We start from the raw sequence: 22,899 nt of genomic DNA, 5'->3' as shown, positions 1-22,899 counted from the left end.
TTGCTAGGCAAATGTCCAGGTCGGGGACACTGGTCCAGAAGCTTCGACGGTTCTCTCAAAGGGTACTTGTGCAGCCAGGGCACAGCAGGGACAGCGTTGGAGAAGGGGTGGTGGTGGTGGCTCAGTTTAAGGCCCACATCCAGAAGCGTGCCCCAGACCTGGGCGCAGCATCTAAGTGCTCCCAGGACCACTGGCTCTAGAAATACTAGGGACTGGGAAGGGGCTTGGACCCCCGGCCAGGAGAAAGTTCCGCACCCGCCCTCCAAACGCTCCCATCCCCCCCGCGGCCCTGACCCACTGTCTCTTCACCCTGAGCGGGTTTTCTAGGTCTCCGTCCGCTAGCCGGCAGGGTTCTTGCTTGCCCTAAGGAGCCCGACTCCGGGCACGGTGCTGAGCTGCCGCAACGCGACTCCCAGGCTGCGGCCCAACTCCGCGGTCCAGGTCCGTGCTCCACTGCCGCTGAGGGGCGTTCAGGCGCTGCGGAGGGAGCCCCTCCGAGGCTGGGAACCAAGCAGGAGGGGCCCCCAATCACTAGCAATGCTAGGGGAGTTTTGTCACCTCGAAGGTCTGGGGCGACTTGGAGAAGGGGAAAGCGCCTCTCCGAGAGGCCCCTGTAAAAGGGAAGGTTTCTCCAACCAACCCTAAACCAAGCCCCAGGATGCTCCGGGCGGTGAATTTCCTAGTACCGGTTTACCTGGGTTGGATTGGATTCTGAATTTCCCCCAGAGAGCTGTTCTGCTCTCATAAAGAGGACAAAGACTCGATTTCATTTAGTTCCAATAACTTTTCATCAGAAAGAAAAAGAAGAAAATTCTTTGCCATCAGGGAATTGTGGCAAGTTTTTTTGTTTTTGTTTTTGTTTTTTTTTTCTTTTTACCATTTTGAAGGACGAATAATTGGGAACGGCAGCATACTTTTCCAGAGAAGTGAGTCGTGTGTGTGTGTGTGTGTGTGTGTGTGAGCGCAGGAGAGAGAGAGAGAGAGAGAGAGAGAGAGAGAGAGAGAGAGAGAGAGAGAGAATAAATAGAGAGAGCAGGAGCAAGAGCAAGGCTAAAGAAGACGCCAGTGTTTTCCGTAAGTTTCCAGACTTGTTGAAGGAGCTCTCTTTGTTTGGACACCCAATACAGAAGAGCCCATTTTTACCGTGGCTTAGAAATTGCTACAATTCTCTTTCCTCCATCTCAAACGCATATATCCGCACAGCCCCTCCCCCAACGGTAGCCCTCTCCCTTTCATTTCAGTACCTACAGACTGGCTGGCTGTGGTGGGACGAAGTTCTCCTACAGAGGACTCGGAAAATTCATCACGATGCGTTTCCCCCCAGTGGTGTGGAACTATACATTTCCTGGACTCTTTCGGAGAGATGACTCTTTCCAAAGGACAGTTTACACTCCCTAAGAATGTGACTAATGACTTTGCAATTTGCATTCTGTGTGAGCAGAGCTCCTCTGGACCTGTGTCAGCTCCAAACACAGTCTAGTGGGCTGGATTCCACATGGAAAGTCTTACGGATACACAAACTTCCACTCAAGTTTTCATTGCAAGGAAATACATAGCGGCAGGGTTTAAGGTAAGAAAGTTTCTGCTTTTATTGAAAATTTATATATGACTCAGTATTGTAATAAATAAACATAACCATTTCACAAAACACACAATGCTATGCTAGAGAAGATGAATGGGATATTTACTTATAGTACCAAGACAGACTTTTATCAATACAGAATAAATATTAACAGCATTCTTGAGCCAATGTTGAGCCCCAACAAAAAGTAGGAACCAAGCAAGATGTAATAAATAATCATTCAGGGTAAAAGATGGCGCGTCATCAGATGATGAACTGTCGTTGTAAACTGCTGCACATCAATTAGAGCCACTCTCCCAGTTCATCTTTCAAACCCGGAGGTTTGTCTGGGGCTACCTTAAAGGGGCATCCTTTGAGGAGAGCAGAGAGGAACTTTATTATCTTTATGGTTAATGCAAACAACTGCAGAAAAACCCCACTGGCAAATGGAACACAGCTTCGTCAATACACAGAGTAGGATCTAACTATGAGATTTAAGTAACAGTGTTACATACGGCAGGATTGGAAAAAACATTCTTGACATTTTCTTACTCCCCTTTGCCCCCCACCCACTGTCATTTCGCTATTACCAACAATACTACAACAAACATGGTTCAAATTTTCATCCCATCCAAAACAGAAGGGGAGCTGACCAAGGGGCCTTTCTCTCCCCGTTTTGGACAGTTTCTCGAGCATCTTCATTACCAATCATTCACAGGGTGTCTGTGCAAATCTACTTCACAGGGTTTCAAAAATGATTTCATGATTAACTCACAAAGAGTCTTTAAAGCTATTTGGAGCTCTGTGTATTATCTGGAGAGTAGGAAATGGGGGGGGGGGTGTCCAGAAGTACAATCCAGTCAAACAAAATGTTAAAAAGTTTTAAATCAACCAGTCAGTTTCTGGCCTGGGGACCTAAGACTGAAGTGCAGGGAGAGGTCTGGCCCAAGGCTACTGAAGAGTGCACTTCTCCTCCTTCTTGGCCATCTTGCCTTTGTTTTGCTCCAGAGTTCGCTCCAAATGCTCGTCTTCTTCTTCAGCCCTGGATGTTAGAAAAACATTATTAGACAGAATTATTTTTCCCCATGAAGGGGAGAGCAGCACATCGTACACACGAACTATCTGGATCCCTAGAGACAAGGGTGGTACAAAGGCACCGGGCCTCTCAGATCCCCGAAATGAACTTTCTATAAACTTCTTGTCCCTTTGGCCAGTGGCTTCCCCTAGACCACACCCTACAGCCCCACTCACTGCTTCTCCTGGGCGTCCAGGTCCCTGACAAGGGCGTCTCGCTTGTCCACCAGGGCCACTAGTTCATCCAGCAGGAGCTGTTCCCGTCGCTTCTGGGCCTCGGTCTTCTGCCAGTCTGCAGGGAGCGGCAGGCCGGTTACCACCCGGAGGGGCTCAGAGCACTCACGACCTGCCCTCCCCTTCCCGCCTAATTCAGTGTCCTAAAATCTCGGCAAACCGCGTTAACGGGACCACTAGGTACTGTTTGCTGGGGGAGTTTGGCTGGGGAGGTAAGGGTCTCATGCCCCAAACCCGACTTTGTAAAGACTGCTGAAGCTGGGCGCTGCAGGTTAGGAGCCTGCTGGAAACCAGGTGTGAGCGGGTGGCCAGGCGGAAGGCAGGCACCTGAACTCAGGCGGCGTGGGGGAGGGGAGCTGGAGTCCACAAGAGGTTGGCCCAGGGCTTGAGGCTGGGGGAGTGGGTAAACGAGGAGGCGGGGAAGCAAAGAAGGCTGGTAAAATCCTTCTGAAAGGGCTGGGGAATCTGCCTGAGAACCTACTCTCCTCCCCGCCCCCACTCTCACCCCAAACAGCCCATTCTTCGCTAATTTCCTCCCCGCTCTATTTTAGCAGTTGGATGTATCTCACACTGGGCGCCATATGCTTCACAATAACTTTAAAAGTAGTGAATCGGCTAATTAGCATTTTTCTTTGAAGTAAAAAAATAAATGTGCTTTGCAGTATTACACTGCAGCTCTCGACGGCATCACAGCCAGTTTTCTTTTGGAGACATTTGCTGGGTGGTTTCAAATCGAAGCACTCTTGCAAAGGGGGAAAAAACCCCACATATTTCTTTTTCAAACTCCCATGTTAAAAGGTCGGAAAATGCGCTGGGCAGTGCTTTTTCTATGGGTAGTGGCCATTTTTATGCTAGTTTTAGTACCCAGTGATATACATAACCCAACCTTTTCAGCTTTGATAATTTCCTTAAGATGAGCAGCAGTTTCACTTGATAAAAACAGGACCACAATCTAACATTTAAAACACTTTTGAAACCAAAGCCAACTGCTCTCTGGCCAGACTGTAGGGGCTTGTAGCTGTCAATCAAGCCGCAGTCTACCCCGCCTCCCTCATTAGGAAGGTAAACAATGAAAAGAAGAAGTAGATGACGGGGAGATAGCAGAACAAATGGGACCTGGAGGGAAACAGGACACCAGCTTTACGGGAGTGTGGGGGAGGCACCCTGGCCACCGACTCTATAATAGTCCCCCTCTCCCTGCAAACACTTTCCAAAAACCAAAGGAGTGCAATCCTTCGGGCTTCTCTCTTCTCTCTCCATTGCTCTGGGCAATCATGTTAAAACTCACATGGCTGGTGCTTATTCAGATAAACCCAACAATGCTTATGCCGGTTACCATGTGAATCTTCACAAACCACACAAGAATGTGCTGGTTCAAATCCCTCCCCCCCCTCCAAAGCAAAATTTATTCAAGACCGCAAACTGCTCAGCGGCTCTATGAAAGCGAATGGTGCCACACGGAATGCTATCTTGTATTTACGAATTAAAAATTAGATGCATCATCATGCAGTAAAGGTTAGTGAAGCTGGAGAAAGCTAGGCGTTAACTATGTTTTATCACTGCTCCTTTTATAAGCTCAAACACAAAAATACATATATTAAACACACCATGCTAATGATCCACAGTCCATACAAAACAATCTTTGCAGATGCAAAGATTGTCAGTGACTGATCATGATTATGCTCTCGTTTAAAGAGTAAAATACCCTATAGGATGGGGATGAAGAAGGAAACCTATGGAAAACTATGTCTGAATTTTAACAATAAGCGGAGTGCGGAGAAGCCAAAACCCATCACAGCTTTACTCTGGACCCAAGTGACTAAGGACGTGGGAGTGCTGGAAATATTTCTAGTCTGTTCTTGCTCTTGAGTGGGTCTTACTCTTCAGAGCAAGTGAGGTAAGGGGCTCTGTGACTGAAGGAGTCTTAGACACAGTTTTAGTTTAATTTTAGGTCACTGCAGTTCTTGAAATATTAATTAAGAGAAGATTCTAAAATTATGACTGAATTTTGTAGTTATTAAATCAGTAGTTTTAATTAATAAAAAATTCTGATTACAGGTATAAGATTTTGTCCTTTGTTTTAAGATATTTTGGTAAGTTTACAGCCAGGGAGCACATTTTCTCCACCATACACAAAAATGTAAATTAAAAATTTAAACCGAGAAAAAAATGATAACAAAACCCTAATTCATTATTGAATCACTCCTCTGAACTTGAATACTTAAAAAGGCTTTATTTAATTATTTAAAATGCCAGAATTTCATTAACATTGGAAATTTAAAATTTAACAATATGAACAAATGAAAGCTCTGCAATCCCTGAAAAATTGAGTATTTTTATATCTCATTTTTCATGTCTCAATAACATTTCTCATAATTGAAAAAACATTTAAAACTGAAAAATATTTGGGTAGCTTTTTAAAAAACATTTTCAGAATTTAAAGTACTGTAACATAAAATTGGTGGATTTTCAGTTAACTTATTACTGTAAATATCCATGTTCAATAAATAGGTTTATCTTAGCAAACCTACACTTTTATTTCCTGTTTTGTTTCTTGAGGTAGTAATGAATTATATTATACATGTATATATACACTTATATACTAAAATTATATATATCTGGACGCCAATTGAGAAGTTAGTAGACTATTTGGGTCATTTAAAGTGTTCCATACTAAGGTGATCAAGGCTAGCAGTGTGTTCGAGTTTGAGTTGTAAAGATCCTTTGAAAAGCTTTACCTGGACACATCACACGTAGGTCATGAATGCTGCGTAATGAACTGAAAGAGAGGCCCTGCTCAGCCACAGCACCAGTCACAGCTCGCTGGCTAGCTGAACTGACGTTAGCTTGGACAAACTACAGTGTGGTTCTGATTAATTTAAAGATTCCAGTGTACTTTTGGTATGAAGCCATATCTTCTCACAACAAAGAGGATTAAGTTTTGATGTAGCATTTGAGCCAAAGTGTTGAAATAAAGAGATTCTGTTTATGTCCATCTCAGCTGAGCTGTTAATTTGAAGAACATCAGCCCTCTTTTTCATATATAGGGCTAATTGTTCATGCCCCATGATTCAGTTTATTTGCTGAAGTTGATAATTACTGGGAGGGGAGGGGGGAAATAGTATAAACACTTGAACAGAAAGACCTAAAGTTCTGGTAAAAACCTTCAGCCTTGCCACTATAAATAAGCCTGATGCTTTGATGAAAATTAACACCAGTTTTGTAAAGAGCACATTGGGGGATTGCAGTCAAGCCTTATCTTTAGTTCCAGTCAACTAGCAATCCTGAAAGAGTTTGCCTCATCATCAGAACAGGCCATTGATAGGATTCTGCTGTGGCGCCTAATCAATCCATGGAAGACTGTGGCTGTGCTGTGTAACAAAGCTAAAATAGATTTACAAATGGGGTTTTAGGGGATAAGCTCCTCCACAGGATTACATATTGATTTTAAATATAAAAAGCTTATCATATAAACCATAACTACAAAAATAGTGAACCTATGCATAAATCCCTTTAAGAAGAGCACCCACTTCAAACTCCAAGCCAAGAATAAATCAAGATGTACAAACCCTAGAGAAGATCCATTTCTTGTGCGGAAAATGAACATGTCCCTCTCTAAAAAGCACCCCCAATGCATGCAGAAATGACTTTGTCTTTCCTGAGGAAGCAACAATGACAAAACTACAGAAAAATGTCAGCAAGGTGTTTGTTAGCTCTGGGGCACCTTGCAGTTGAGCTCGTGGGAGTGCCAAGCGCAGAGTGAGGGTGGGTTCTCAGAAGGAAGGGTGAACCATGTTGAATATTATCATTGCATGACTGTTTGCTCTCACACCGTTAATGTTTCTCTCAGAGTGCCATGGCTTGAGCAGAGGTGACTTGGGAAGGTTTCGGTTTAGGACTATAGCTAGGGAGGGGACACTGGGGGAGGACATGCACTTTCAAATCCAGGAAAACAGCATGGACTTTCGCTGTCTCTTCCCGTGTCTTGCTCAGGTGCCTGAGACGACAGCTGAAGCTCACATGGCCATGCCCAGGGCAGCCCTGCTGACGTCCCACTTAGCCTCCTGGGACAGGCACCTCTCTAAGGGCCTCTGTCTGCAGTCAACAGGCTGCTCTTTTCCTCAGGACTCCCCCTGCCCTCTTAATGGGACAGGGACACAGACTTGAGGCACAGTCTCATACAGAACAATGCAATTTAAAATGTTAGGAAAGGAAGGAGAGGAGAGGATGGGGAAGGGAGTCAAAAGACTAATAGTTCCATGTAAAGTTTTTTAAAGTATGACTTTCACTGCTCCTCTGCATGCATGAGCGCCTCAGGCAGAGCAAACGGTAGATGCTAAGCCTACACATACAGATGGCCAATGAGACTGGGATATTTTCCATGTGTACGGGTGTTATAAAATGCATATTTAGTAATAATACTGGTTTGGGGAATAAAAGCAGTATATCATCTCTGCCCTAAAAGCCAATTATACTGCATAAAGCTGTATTTTAGGGACAACTTATCCTTCCATACAGAAGAAGATGGATATAAAAACAAATTACGGCTACTTTCCATTGAGTGTAATGTATAATGAATATACTGTATAATGAGTTATATATTACATACAGATACATTATACATATATCCTACTTATAGAGTAACTGCTGCATCTGCTTTTCAACTATTTAGCTTTCCGATCTCTTTTTAAAAAACCATACTATAACTAGAAAAATTTCATCAAAGGAAAAATACCATTTGTTGTACTTGTGCATTTTATTGCAGTGGCAAATTAAATAAAAAAAATTCTAAAATAATCCTGAAAAATTTAATAGCTATCAATGGTACTGACATATTTAGCCATTTGAAGGAAATTAGCTAAGTGAAGCTTCTAAAAGCAAAATAAATCGAGTTTTAAAGTGAAGATATACAAATGTTATCAGTGATACTATCAAATGAGATTATAGATATAAAAGTAATTAAAGTAAAGCTTCTACAGCATACAAGGTCACTGAAAAATAGGCTTTATTTTAAAGCAATATATTGTGAAATATTTTAAGAATGTAAGTCTTCACTTGGCTTTCACTTACAAACTTAAATTTCTAGTTTCTGAACTAATTAGAATTGACTTATGGATCAGGTGCCTTATCAGGTGAAAACGAAATTACCTCGGACAGTCAATGGGTTAAGAGGTCAATATAGAACAGGAAAATCAATTTGCATTGATTAGACAAAAGATCTATTTTACAGAGCCCAAAGGATTAGCTTTTAAGCAAAAATCTTTGAACTATAAGGCATTTTTAACAAGAGCTATAAGAAGAGCGCTATAAAACACTTCAGAACTTAAAAACTATAGTAGATAAACTTGAGCGAGCTGATGTCACACACCCCGGACTGTGCACGCAATTCCCGTCCCATTCATCTCGGCGCCCTACGAAAACTGTGCAGTATTTAATCTTCTCTTATATCAGTCGTTGCCCAAATATTTACTTAACAGGTGCCTTAAGACGCACAGAAGGGCTGGGTGTGGCGGCTTAAGCCTAGAATCCCAGCCCTTGGGAAGCTGAGGCTGGGGGATTCCATGAGCCGGCAACCATTCTGGGCTACAATACTGAGTTCTAGGCCAGGCTGTAGGCCAAGCTGGGGTATGGAGGGAAACCCTGCCTTCAAACAAAGCAAAGGGAAATAGGACAGAGCAACAGTATCCCAATGATAATAATCGAAACAATGAATCTCTCTGAACCTCCCCAGTGGAAACACCTTTAAAACGCATGCAAAATGCAGCTAAACATCAATTAGGTCATACATTGGTGTTTTACGGAAATTTATTCTTACTGCCTCAAAAGTTAAGTTCTGTTCAGAGTAAACACAGTGATTAGCTATCTACATTAACTCTGTGAGTTTGTTTTCGAATACTGTTTTCTGTCTTCAAGGCACGTATGCAATTCCTGTAGGTACCTAGGAGAACCGACCTAGTTAAAGCAAGTGTGTGCAGCACTCTTTAAATCCCACTGGCAGCTCCCAGCCTCACCCCGGCTCTCACCTTCTATGGCCAACATGGCCCGCAGCTCCCGGTTCAGCAGCTCGTACCTTCTTTCTAAGTCATGTTCTTTTTCCCTAGGCAAGTGGTAAAAAGTCCATCAATATGCTAATTACTAAATCATTACACCCTTAAAACCCTCCCGAGTTTACATTGATTTAGGAGTCATAACTGACTTGCTAGTCAACTTTAAGCCACTCTAAACAAGTGATATACAGACCCCAACTTCCCTCAGCTGGAAGCTCAGGAGTGAGATTTTCTTCCTTCAATTCTGATCGGCACAGAGGGGCACTTTAAAGATAAGCGGTCCCACTCTTATGTGCTGCTGGTATTAAGTGCCAGGTGTAAGGCTCTGCTGTAAAATGTTATTCAAAATTCACAGTAAACGCTCTTTTACTGAAAACCTCACGCGAAAAGGAGAGACACAAACGAGTGTACTCAGGGAAACCTGAAAACACAAGTCCAGGTTTTCTTCAGGTTCAGGCAAGGAAGAAATGATAAAAATCAGGGTTTTCCATTCAAATGAAGACATGGTAAGCTGGCCCACAGTACTGGTACACAACGGGAGCACCAGCTCAAGAGTAGACAGGGTGAGCGTTCATCCCTCCAGTGAACTAAATGGTGAAGGCTCAGATGCTTGTACATGGCCTCCACAGCGCGTCACGCCCTACAGTCATGGTAACGCACCGCTGGTAATTAATTTCTTATCCCAGAATTTGTATTAACACAGTATAATAATGTGCTCTGTCCTTACAAGACTTTTATTTTATAACTTAGACTTTTAAAAACAAACTTCAGTTTGACTTTTCTGGAGGGTTCCTCTAACCCCAAGGGAAAGCTAATCCTCTCCTGCACAAGGATTTGTTTCTCAAACACAACCGGGAGCTGGGGAAATGTGCCGTGCGGGTCCTTGTCTTGAGTCTGACAACCTGAATTTGTTTCCCAGAACTCACAAGTAAAGTGGAGGAAGAGAATTAACTCCACAAAGTTTATCTTCTGGTCTCTATACTCCCACTGCAGGGTGCACACTAATGTACACACTCACCTGTGCGCACATCCACATACAATAGTAAATAAAAATTTAAAAATACTTTACACCAAAAAATTGTTCCCTATTTCTTGACTTTAAAAACCACTTTCCCCCAGTGTCTATCAGTCCACCTACAACTTCTTCCTGTTCAGATGAGTATTTTTATATACTAGCATTCTAAGGAAAGGAAACAAATTAAGTTTAGTAAATATTAAACCCCAAAGAAGGCACTGACAGAGAGCCCCAGATTGGCCACTGTCAGGCTGGGTACTCACAGGAGGGAGAGCTGGTTCATCCTCCTTATTAAGGCATTTTTCTTATTGACGAGCATGAACCATTCCTGCATCATAGCTTCCTCTTCTTCCGTGTTCCTTCCTGCAGATCACAAAGAGCAGTGTTATGTGACACCCTGCAAGCCAAAAACCAGTTCAGCACAACTTTTCACTTGGAAAATGTTTGAGGTGCTCCAAATGTGCACAGTGCACTGCTTGTAAGACTCGGGTCCAGGCCTGAAACAGAGCAGCATTTAACAACCCAGAGGCCGGCCTTCCGGAGCTGGTACTTACATAGCATGAGTTCTAGTCCTCTGAACCTACCTGTGGAGCGTTCTGACACCAAGTCCCATAAACAGTACGCTCACCTTCTAAACCCTCCCAGAGGCAGACTCGCTATTGTGTTTCAGTGAGGAATGCAGGGTGCTGACAGGCACAGGGTCGTGATTTAATAAAAATTATTATGAGCATTGTTCAGGCTAGCAGGGAGCCCAGAGATGCCGTGAAAGTGTTTACTTTTAACAACTTCTTGCTTTCCTCCTGGAAAGTAAAATACCTTATGTGTGTGTACCACGAGGACTCACTGACTCTAAAAGATGAACCACTTACACGTCATTAAGTATACTGTAAACAAGACTGCAAGAAAGACACACAGCTCTCTGTGGGAAAAGTCATCCTGATGGATAGAGCATTTAAAAAAATTCCATTAAAGAGACACTCTAACATTCGGCTTGTGATGGCTCCAGCCCAGAGGCACTTTTCCATGAGCTTCGTCTTCTGCTCGCCACACAGAACTGCGGTTATAGGACACACACCCTTGACATTGGTCATGGACAGCCATGTGCAGGTGACACTTGTAGTGAAGAAAGATACCTTTTTTGGGGGGCACACTTTTCTTTCTCACCTTTCAAATTATACCAGGTCAGACCTTCAATCCTTTCACCTTTTCTCCTTTCAAGCTTCACCTATGGTTGTTTTATTGCTTTGCCAATCCATTATTTAATATTAACATTCCAATTTCTGTACAACGTTCACAGGATAAACTTAAAGGTCTAACTGAATATTCCTAAAAAGACTGTTCTGTTCATTTTCTTGGGTGTGACAGTTCCATTTGCAAATTGAGGACACTGCGTCTACTAAAGAGTTCCAGCAGTCAGAGCTGTCACTGGATCTGAAGAGTCTGACTGGAGCCCCTCAGCCTCCTCACTTCAGAACCTCAGAAGTGGGCCTGCTGCAGACAGGTGCGCTTCTCGGGCACACTGCCCTACATCCTGTCTACAGACAGAAGTCTTAACTTCAGTGAGGGGATCTCATATGATAACCTAGTGTGTATTTTGTCACATTGCCTAAATATTTATTTTATAAACTAGGGAAATGCCATAATTAAACTACTTCAGCATTAATACAAATTTCTAGAATCCTCGAAGCAGGTCTGTATGCAGAGGCTGTGCATGAACTTCAGGATGCTGCCCTGCCTTCAGGAAGAAGAGTGACCTGCACTGGTCACTACATGTTGTTAGAACTCGACGTGTGACAACCTAAGATAGATTCTTTCAGAGACTCAGCAGAAGTCTTTATTGTTTTATAGGACTTTTCCTCTTTCCTTTAGGGTAGCTGGTTTGGTATTCAGTTTGGACCATGTGACTTCGACACTGGTCATGTGACACAGGCTGCGATAGGCACAAATCCCTGGGAAGCAACAAAGGAGAAAGAGTAAAAAGAAAAAGCTGAGAAAAAGCTTGCAGTTTGGAAAAAGGCCAAATGTATCCTGGTGGAAGCGTTTTGATCAGCGAACTGACACATGTGTGCGATATTAGTAGGCGTAGATTTAAGATCACCCATTTTCTGATTAAAGATCCGATTCTCGTGTTTATAACTCGAGTGGCTTCCAGAGACACAGATATATTAAAACTTTGTTTTGAGTTTAACTTAGCCTATAATTGAGGCTTTCAGGCAACGCTAGAAGCAGCCAGCCTACTCTTACATTAACATCATTTTCTTCAATGGAGCCCTGCTTCCTACATTTAACAATGTTGCTGTGGAACTGTGTGATTTTCTCATTAACTCATGTCTGTATTTCTAGGTAAGAATGAAAGATATCCCCATAATTGTTAGGAAATAAACAAATAAATAATAAACCCCCATGTTTCAAAAGGAAATAAACCTGACAGTACGTAAAGATGCATTTACACATTACTACTATCCAGCTTACTTCTGTTCACTGAAAAAAACATTTAGTGTCGTTAATCCTTATCTGAGGTAGTATGCAGTGACAGAAATCTATACTCAGCCTAATAATAAAAAAATTAAAGTTTCTTCTAACATATCAGTACACTATTGTTTATAGGGATTTAAAATTTTTTAAATTTAAAAGCTTTTAAAAGCCAGTAAGTTGAACCATTACAAATTAATCCTGACTTTAATAACTGGTTAAAGACCCCTTTAGCTTTATAAGCAACAAAAAATATTAAAGCCTCTGATCACAGTGAGCTTTTCTCATTTCTCCTCTAACCATTTGTTATTTAATCCAATACTAGTAATCCAATTTGTCCATCAGACTTTTAAAGGGCAGAATGCAACTTCCTCCGCTTAGACACTTTTCAAAGTACAATATATTTTTCAAATGAATGCTGGATGTTTCATTTTTCCCAACTGTTCCTAGCTCTAATGCACGAGGAAAAAAGAACAAGATGAACATTGTTCATACTGATTAAGTAAGAGCTCATTAAAGAGCTGTCAGCGCGGTACTTTGAATATGCATGAAGCATATAATCAGATCTAGTACCGTCACTAGAGGAGAATACGGTAAGTACAAAGGATTGATTTAATTACTTAGAGTGGGCTGTGGTGGTGAAGCAGTCTTGTTAGTGCAGAAAGAAAAAGAGGTTGTATTCTGGCACGGTGATAGAAAAGGCAGTTTTAGCTTCTGCCACAATACCTAATCGCACAATAAAGCACTTTACACTGTAGCTTAAAATGAAGACTGCCATTCTAAAATGCCCACAAATCGTTTAATCTTGTTTAACCTTACCTTGTAAGCACCTCCTCTTTCAAAATTATTTTAAATTTATAATTACAACTACGTTTTCATCACTGCAGAGCCAATGCTACCACTTCTGTAAATCCTAAATTCTCTTTAGTTCCTTAACCTGGAAGATGCAAAGCGGACTGTGGAAGGCTTCTGTGGGGTAGAGGATGACTAGAGACCTGAGCTGAGATGGAGCGCACACCAATACGGACATCACAAAGAACAAGGAGCTTTCACCGTAAAACTACTGTGATCTCTAGCAACAAATATATAAAGCATGGTTTGTCTTCTTGAGGAGGTCTGTATTATGTTTCCTGCAGGAATGAGGCGTCTTTTTGGCTATCAAATGTCCTCACATCAGTGGCTGTTTTAATCAGTCACTGTGGCTGGAGTGTGAGCTGTGCAAACACTCAGTCTCCAGGGACGAGAGCTGGAGAGGGACCGTCAGTGAGGCTCACACCCTTCTCCTGCTGGGGGAGCAGCGGTCACTCCAGAGCCTTGTGCAGGCCGGCAGGAGGATGGCAATCACTCTCATATCCCAACTCATCAGAGACTGAACACTAAGGTGTGACTTCTTTCAGGAACTCACTCCTCCAATAACTTATCTGTGGTTTTCACTTATTCTTTTCAGAAGCAGGGCTTTCAAGGTTTTAAAATAAAGGAGAGTGAGGTTCCAAATCGGGACCTCTTCTATTTTATACTGCAGTGATAGGATTCGGACCCTGGCCCTCATTCATGGCCCCTCTATCACTGACCCACACACCAGCCCACACTACACTGCTGAGAGACCTTAAACGAATTTCAGGTTGTGTAGCCGCCCTAACCAGGGACACGGAGGCATTTAGCACAGTTAGCGAATGCCAAAGCTTTATTTATTTAAGAGACACTGAACATACTTCATACACGGGAGGAAAAAAAGTGAGTTACTCTTCTAGAAACCATTCACAGAGCAGATCACTGTCTACGTGGAAATCAATTAGGCGCGTCAGAGTAAGGACACTGGAATCTCGAACCTTCTCTGCAGATGGACAGCACCCCACCAGCTCACACCTATCTCCTGGTTTGTGTTGGACAGTCTCTCTGCCTTAAAGCTCTCTCCAGTCTCATCACGGAAATGACTCAAACGTGACTCCAGACACGGCAGAGGAATAGTGTTAAGGCAGACATGAAGAGTTGAACAAAATTACACACACACACACACACACACACACACATACACACACACACACGCATATACACATACACATATACATACATACACATATACACACTTGCATATACACATATATACACACATGTACACACATACATACATATATATACATACAGACACATATACACACATACATGCATACACATTTAGACATATATACAGACACATATATATAACATACACACATATAATACACACATATACATATATGCACATACATACATTCAAGCACATACACACATATAGATATACACATATATACATGCATACACACAATACATATACACATACATGCATGCACACATGTAATTACATGCATTTTTGTGTATTTAGGAATGTCAAAGTTTCTGGAGGTATCTTTTCATAAGGATTCAGCATTTGGAAATTATTAAATTTATTTGTGTGTGTGTATGGAGTGCATTTAGGAGTTAGTTCTCTTCTTCCTCTGTGTGGGTACTAGGCTGAATTCCAGTTGTTAGGCAAGTGCCTTTACTCACTTAGCCATTTTTCTAGTTCATACATGTAATTTTTCATACAAATTTTAATCATGGTTTCTCTCTCTTTCAACTCCACTCAGACCCCCCCTCCCAACTCCTTACCTACCTAACTGTTCTCTCTCTCTCTCATTTAAAAAAACGATCATTTGGGCAAGACTTTGATGGCAACAGAACCAAGCCATGCCTACAGTACAGCTCTGGAGTTGCCCATTCATAAGCTTCACGGACCTCCTGTAAGATGGTGTTTTATCAGTATAAACATTATGCTGATATCAAAATCTTGCATTAACTGAGACTTGGTATGACGGAACATAGAGACCCGTGTAAAGCTCTTAGTGTAGCATGCAGGACTAAATTACAAGCCAAGCCGTGCTAATGGTTAACGAAAGGGCCCTGGCAGCAGGCATGGTATGGAGCTAGGAACTGGGGACACTTCCCGAAGGGCTCAGAGGCTCTTGTCCCACAGTTCCATCAGGGAAAGCTGGAGCTAGGGTTTCTTTAATGAGTGCATAGTTAGTAAGCCTGCCATTGGTCATAAGCAGGAAAGGTGAGAAAATGCAGGCCACAGTAGAACAACACATTTGTGCAACTGAAGAGTGTCACTGTTACCTACAGAACACAGCCTCGGCCACAGCCACCGGGAGTGGCCGTCACTCACAACTAGTGAGTTTGGAAAATGTAAGAATAAAGCAGATCCTGGGGTTCAGCTGATGCTTAAAATGAGAAAGAGAGATCTTAAGACTGGAAATCACAGGTACTTAGTAGAGTACATCTAAAAGTTTATTTATTGGCTATTTCAAAAAGGTAAAAGTACGGAATTATAATTTGAAATACAAACTGATGTAATATGAAGAAAAATGTCTCAAGAGAAATAAAATAATGAAGAAAAACCTTCCTCGGAAAACCCATGGGGAAAGTGGGTTTTCGGCTTTAAAGGATTTTTAAATTGTATTTTATTTGTGTGGTCATGTGCATGCCAGTGTCCACATAGGTGTCAAAGGACAGCTTGCTGAAGCTGGTTCATTCTTGCCACCATTGGGTCCTAAACACGCAACCTTATCAGGCCTGGCAGGAGGCTCCTTCTCCTGCTGAGAAGTCTCACTAACCCAGCCTTTACCATTTTTAAAGCACACGCCTTGGGTACTTTCTGGTCTTGTTTTCTCTGTATGATAATCTGGTTAGTCTGGAACTCACTGTGTAAAGCGTGCTGGCCTCAGACATGGGCAGCCCTCCTGCTCCTGCTGCCAAAGGCTGGGAAACATGCAGTACCCACCCCGAGGCTGGCACTGGAACCCAGGGCCTCTCATATGCCAGGCAACACTTTATCACTACTGAGCTACAACCTCAGCCTAGGACTGGACGTTTTTAAGTCTGTAAATATAATGGCACTAGGAAGTCTTTGGTTCTCAGCTTAAAAAAACAAAAACACTAAACCCTAACCCAAACAAACAAACGAACAAACAAACCTACAAAAAGGGAGGGCTCAACCCCTCAATGCAATATCCACACAGAACTTCGCAATCTGTAGCTGCCCTGAGCAAGCCTGAGTTAAGCTGATAACTGGTTAACATCAGGACTCATGTTTCCTGGGCTGCCTAGGAAAGCCAGTGCACAGAGAGCCCGGGCTGGGGGTAGTCCAGGAAGAAACGTTCTCGCTTCGATTCCTGCCTCCAGGCTCCCACCTTGGGTTCCTGCTCTGGATTCTCCCAACCATGGACTGTAACCTGTAAGCTGGAATAAATCCTTTGCTCACCAAGCGTTCTGTCATAGCAGTAGAAACCAAAGTAGGACACCAACAAACACTCCGTCTCTGGTAAAACCATTTACTTCTTTTCTTCTTGGAGGAGTTCGACTATGTATGTTTTATTTAGTTATGTTTTTACTCAAGCTTCAGCATCTTTCCTGGATTTCTAATATTAAATATAACAGAATAATCAATAATTACAACCACTAAGAGAAGGTATGATGGTATCTTTTCATATGTGGAGAAGTTTTCTGAGTCTCCATGCAAATATCAGCCAGACCTAACCACATAAATAAGTATGCTAGTAACACGCTATGAGCCTGAAGGTGCAAGTCCTACTGTTCCTTCCTTTTATCCCACACATGCTAAGCAGGCACTCTACTGGCCTCGAGCAGGCACGGTATTTCTTTACACATGTGGTTGTGAGACATTACTGGGTGCTGAGAATTGAAACGGGTCCCTGTAAGAGCAACAAGTGCTCTTAACTGCGGAGCCATTTCTCCAGCCCAGAGCATGGATTTTTGTTTTGTTTTGTTTTGTTTTGCTTTGCTTTATTGAGACAGGGTTTCTCCATGTAGCCTTGGCTGTTCTGAAACTCACTCTGTAGACCAGGCTAGGCACAAACTCAAGAGATCCACCTGCCTCTGCCTCCCGAGGGCTGGAATTAAAGGTGTGCGCTTGGCTGAGCATGCAATTTTTAATGTTTTTATATATATTTTCTGGATCAATCTGTCTAAAAGATCTTTTCTATCATTTTTTCAAGCTTCCCCACTCGTGAGAGTGCTACGAGTTACCAACACTTTCAGTTTTCTCCATTGCTTGAATTTCAAATTTACTTCATATTTATTTGTTGCATGGGCCCATGGCAACTTGCAGGAGTTGGTTCTCTCCTACCATGTGGGTCCTGGGAATTGAACTCAGGTTCTCAGGCTTGGCAGCAAGTGCTTTTATTCACTCAGTCATTCTCCTTTCTTCAACTTCCTCCTCCTCTTCTGCCGTTGCACAGGCCTTCTATCATTCAGGCTGGCCTCAAACTCACAATGTAGCCTGGGATATCTAGAACTGCTGACTCTTGCCTCTACCTTCCAAGGGCCTGGATCACAGGACAGAGTCACCAGACTTGGTATGAAAGGTGCTAGGAGCAGACCCCAGGGCCCCATGTATGTGAGGCAAGCACTCTTCAGAGAACTAAACCCCCAACCCTTTATTACACTTTAAAGAGGGTCTGATATGTAGCCAAGGCTGATCGTAACTTTGGCCCTTCACTAGGCCATGCGACTGGCATTACAGGCTGACACTGCACACCTGCAGTCACTTTCCAAGGCTGTGCACATTCTGGTTAGCAGGTTTAAAGGTCCTCTTGCTACCAGCAGTTTCTTCACACAGAAATGCATGGAGAATCATACTTCCAGAATCTGTAGACTTCCCAACAACAGGTATCCTTACATCTCTTCCAGCCCTCAGGACAAAACTTTATCTTTCTTAATCTGATGAACAGCATGATGTTCCAAGAGTCCACTTTGGAGTCTGGCCTAAATCTCATGAGGCAATCTCTAACATTCTGGCGTGAGGCCTAATGTTGTGTTTCTTCACAGCTGCAGCCTCCTCAAAAGGGATGGGAGCCATCGTCCCCACAGTCGGTTGGTTCTTCATAGCCTATCACTTCACAATCATTAGCACTGCGCTTAGCTAAACAGCTGCCTACTTTACACTGATAACTCTCAGGAAAATTCAGGAGCATTTGGGAAATCCAATATATAGTACATACTTAGCAGTTTAAAACCCTGGATTTGAACCCTACCCAGTGCCACACAAAACAAAACAAAACAAAAAACAACAAACAAAACAGTGTCTACTAAAAGAAGAAACACTTTAATAAAATTTATCATCTGAAACCAAGCTCTCTTGGCCTATGGATATTTGGAAGTTTTTTCAAGAGCAGAATACTACTTTTTTTTTTTTTTTTTCGGAGCTGGGGACCGAACCCAGGGCCTGCGATTGCTAGGCAAGCGCTCTACCGCTGAGCCAAATCCCCAACCCCAGAATACTACTTTTGAACTGTGATATTAATACAATTTTACTGATTCTCAATCGTTTGCTCTGATTTAAAGCAAGCACTTGAGAAAGCCAAGTGTAAGGGCTTTTCCTTTTCCTCAGGAAGTAAAAGTTGGAGGAGAAAGCTTGAGAACATGAATTTGAAGACATTCTAAGCAACATAGGAAGAGCCTATTGCAACAATAGAATAAGAATAAAATAAAATAAGCACTCAATTCAAAATAAATGGTATTACAATGCCAAGTTTTGGCTTCCTTTAATTTTATTCTCATGAGAAATTAAAATGTTTATGAGTAGTTTAATAATTCATTTCTCATCTGGAGACATAGCTTAGGGTTTGAGCCTCAGTAATGGAGTGTGTGTGTGTGTGGGTATGTGTGTGTGTGTGTGTGTAGGGATTTATTTCTCCAGAAAATTATGCTAGAAATACAATTTTTATTTTAAAAAAACAATGCAAATAAGTCTATATAAATCCACATTACACAAAATCTTAATTTTAGGGGCTTAAAACTAAATTCACTAAATAAAAAGATTTATCAATCTAAATGTCTCTCTTGTTTTACATCTTTAGTCTTCCTACAAAACCAGGTCCCTTAGTGACTATGACCATAAGCTGCCCACCCAATACCACCTCTCACGAGGGACCAGATATTGGCAGGAGGAAGCACCTTCTACAGCTCTTAGCTTGGGCCTTAAGTGACACTTTTAGTGCAGAGCGAACCTGCATGGAGGTTGGTGTCGCAGCTCTGGAAGGGGGAAAGGTGGAGAGACCAAATCAACCAGTCAGGCCATGCAATGGACACTCAGAGCAAGGTGCTGGTAACTCTCCGAACCCTCACCTTCATACATCAACCCAACTAGGCCAGCATCTTACAAACAAAAGGGAACCTTTGCATATCCTTATTTTGAGGGTGGATACCTAGGAAAGCAACATTCTTCCTCTTTTCATTTCTTTTTGCATTTTATTGTTGATGGGGTCTTGTTATGTCCCCCACTGTGATCTAGAATTTCTGACCTCAAGTGCTTGTGTCCTTCTGCCTTAGTCTCTCTGGTGTCCAGGACTGTAGGCAACTAAGACTAAGCTAGCTTAGAAAGTAACTAAGTGAATACATGTGTGTGTGTATGAGTGTGAGTGTGTGAGTGTGTGTGTGAGTGTGTGTATGTGTGAGTGTGTATATGTGTGTATGTATGTTTGTATGTGTGTGTGAGTGTGTGTATGTATGAATGTGTGAATGTGTGAGTGTGTATATGTGTGTATGTATGTTTGTATGTGTGTGTGAGTGTGTGTATGTATGAATGTGTGAATGTGTGAGTGTGTATATGTGTGTATGTATGTTTGTATGTGTGTGTGAGTGTGTGTATGTATGAATGTGCGAATGTGTGTATGTGTGAGTGTGTATATGTGTGTATGTATGTTTGTATGTATGTGTGAGTGTGTGTATGTATGAATGTGTGAATGTGTGTATGTGTGTGTGTGTGAGTGTATGTATGAATGTGTGAATGTGTGTGAGTGTGTGTGTATTGTGTGTGTGAGTGTGTGTGTATTTATTTATATTTATATCAAACTCTAGGCTATTGATTAATATTTATTTTTCTACAAGTTTCTAGAAATACAGGGGAAAAAAAGCACACATTAAAAATTAATTTGTAGATCAGCAGCCTGGCCCAATATCCACCCAAATGCTACAGCCTGCATGCTTTCCAGGAGGTCCACAGTGACCAAGAACACAGGTAAGAATTTTGCCCAAAGAGCTACACCGGCTGGCACACCCACATAGCCCAGCTGGCTCAGGACCTATGCCCTCCCCTGTCCCTGAGTTCTATCTTCCTTTTGGCCCACTTCCCCACTGGGGCCAGATCAAGAGTCCAGCCAATACCTGCTGAAACACTGCAGCATGCATACTTCCCAGGAGGTCCTCAGTGACCAAGGACATTGGTGAGAAGTTCACCCAAATACCCACACTCATGGAAACTGAACTACTCTCTGCTCAATGATAACTTGGTCTGGGAAGAAACAAAGGAAGAAATCACAGACTTTATAGAATTCAATGAAGATATTCTGAATCTAATAGAAGAGAAAGTGGGAAAGAGCCTCGAACTCACTGGCACATGGGGAAATTTCCTGAACAGAACACCAAAGCCTCAAGCTCCATGAATAACAATTGATAAATGAGACCTCTTAAAACTGAAAAGCTTATGTATGGCAAAAGACACCATCAGTAGGACAAAATGTCAACAGCGGTCTCAACTAGCCCAGATACCAGGGAGCTCCCAGAGACTGAGCCACGAACCAGACAGCATACACGGGCTGATCTGAGGTCCCTGGCACATATGTAGCAGAGGTCTACCCGGTCTGGCTTCAATGGGAGACGATGGTCTTAATCCTGGTGAGACTTGAGGCCCCAGGGAGGGGGGAGTTGGTGGGAGGGGAAAGGAGCACCCTCTTCAAGGCAAGCGGGAGGAGGAATGGGATGGGGAACTGTGGGAGGGGGGGACCAGTGGAGGGGGGCAATGACTGGAATGCAAATAAATAAAATAATTTAAAAATTAATTTGTAACACAAAGCCTTTAAAGTGTATAACAATTACTCGGGATGAGACGACAGCTCCCTTTTTAAAGCACATACCTATGTTGGATCCTCATGCAGAAAGCCAGGTGTGGTGACCTGCACTACTTATAATCCCAGTGATGGAGAGAGGTAGAGATAGACTTCTACATCTCAGGGGCCAGACTGCTGAGTGTAGGTGACAAGCCTCAGATCCTAGAGATGCTATAGCAAATGAATGAATGGCCCCTGAGGAATCACCATGGCTGACACTCACATGTGCCTGCATGCATGTACACACACAACCCCTCTCTCTGACATCAGTAATTTTTCTTAACTTTTATCACAAAATTTTCCTGAGGCAGTAACTCCTTTCCATGTATGAATGCCTTTAATATTCTAGCTCAGAAGTGACAAGAAAAAGATATGGTGACTATATATGTCTAATTTTTCATGTGTAAAGCATTTAAAGGTCTATGAAAAGTATTTAAAAACGTAACTAACATCTAAAAGAAAGACTGTAATTATATGTCTACTAGAAAAAGAAGTGTCCACAAAAGAACTGTGCTCAAGAGGAGAACTCTGGAAGCCTGAATAACAAATACAAGGTTACCAGACACAATGCAAAAATGACCTAGTGAGAGTCACGTCTATCCTGCTGTCACTACAAGGTACTTTTATATTTTTAAAGAAAAGTGTTCCACTCTGTGAAACCAGAGAGGAATGTTGGAGCAGAGCATGCTCATAGCCGAGAAGACAAGCCACACACTGCTAATCTCTGGCTGTTCTGTATCTTACTATCCCTGTCTGTCTGTCTGTCTATCAATCATCCATCCATCTACCTACCTATCTTCTTTCTTTCTTTCTTTCTTTCTTTCTTTCTTTCTTTCTTTCTGTCTGTCTGTCTGTCTGTCTGTCTGTCTGTCTGTCTAAATCGAGCAAGCACGTGAGCAGGCTAGCCCTGAACTTGAGATTTGTCTGCGTCTCTCCGGCAAGTGCTGACATTAAAGGTGTGTGCCACACGCTTGGCCAAATCATGAGTGAAGCCTTGCTTAAGATTCTATTATTACACTGAGATCAAACAGAAGAGGGGACAGCATGTATGTAAATTTGACTTTTACAGAATGTCCTAAAGATAATTTCTCAAAATACACTACACTAGCCAGTTTGTATGGGCCTCCTAAGACTCATTTACTGAGTATAAAACACAACAAAACAACAACAACAACATCAACACACAAATTACTGGGTTAAATAGCTTGGTGCTATTGACCAGCACATACGGAGTCCTAGGTTTAATACCCAGCAGTGGCAAATACATAAAACTAAACAATACTAAGGCTTCTTTCTCCTAGTTATTTATTTTACAGGAAAAAAAATTCTGGTATCCATACAAATATTCATCAGTTACTTTTATATATAGCCTAGGGTTTAAAATCCACCAACAGTTAAGACGGCTTTCCAGTGTTATGCCAAATTCCCAAACATGTTCTGGCATTTCTTGGGAGAAATATGGGCACATCGGAGGGCTGGGAGAGAGTGCTGGGACAAGGAGAGTTGCTACAGATGAGAGACGTGCACGTTAGGAGTGCACAGCGGAAGGTAGAAACGCCAGCACGGAAATGC

The 22,899-nt window shown here is 42.4% G+C and overlaps 1 protein-coding gene across 1 annotated transcript in view; it reads right to left on the bottom strand.

The window, feature by feature from the left end:
• Positions 1–2,258: 2,258 nt before the first annotated feature.
• Positions 2,259–22,899, bottom strand: part of Ehbp1 (EH domain binding protein 1) — a 255,761-nt gene continuing 235,120 nt past the window's right edge. Inside the window, 4 exon segments of the mRNA XM_032916220.1 lie at positions 2,259–2,603; positions 2,813–2,927; positions 8,893–8,966; positions 10,195–10,294. Of these exon segments, the coding sequence (XP_032772111.1) occupies positions 2,513–2,603; positions 2,813–2,927; positions 8,893–8,966; positions 10,195–10,294 (380 nt within the window). The 3' untranslated portion in view covers positions 2,259–2,512.

Source organism: Rattus rattus, chromosome 11 (assembly GCF_011064425.1).
Source record: "Rattus rattus isolate New Zealand chromosome 11, Rrattus_CSIRO_v1, whole genome shotgun sequence".
Taxonomy (NCBI): Eukaryota; Metazoa; Chordata; class Mammalia; order Rodentia; family Muridae; genus Rattus; species Rattus rattus.
Note: the sequence above shows the minus strand (reverse complement) of the source record. Positions and strands in the feature narration are given on the sequence as shown.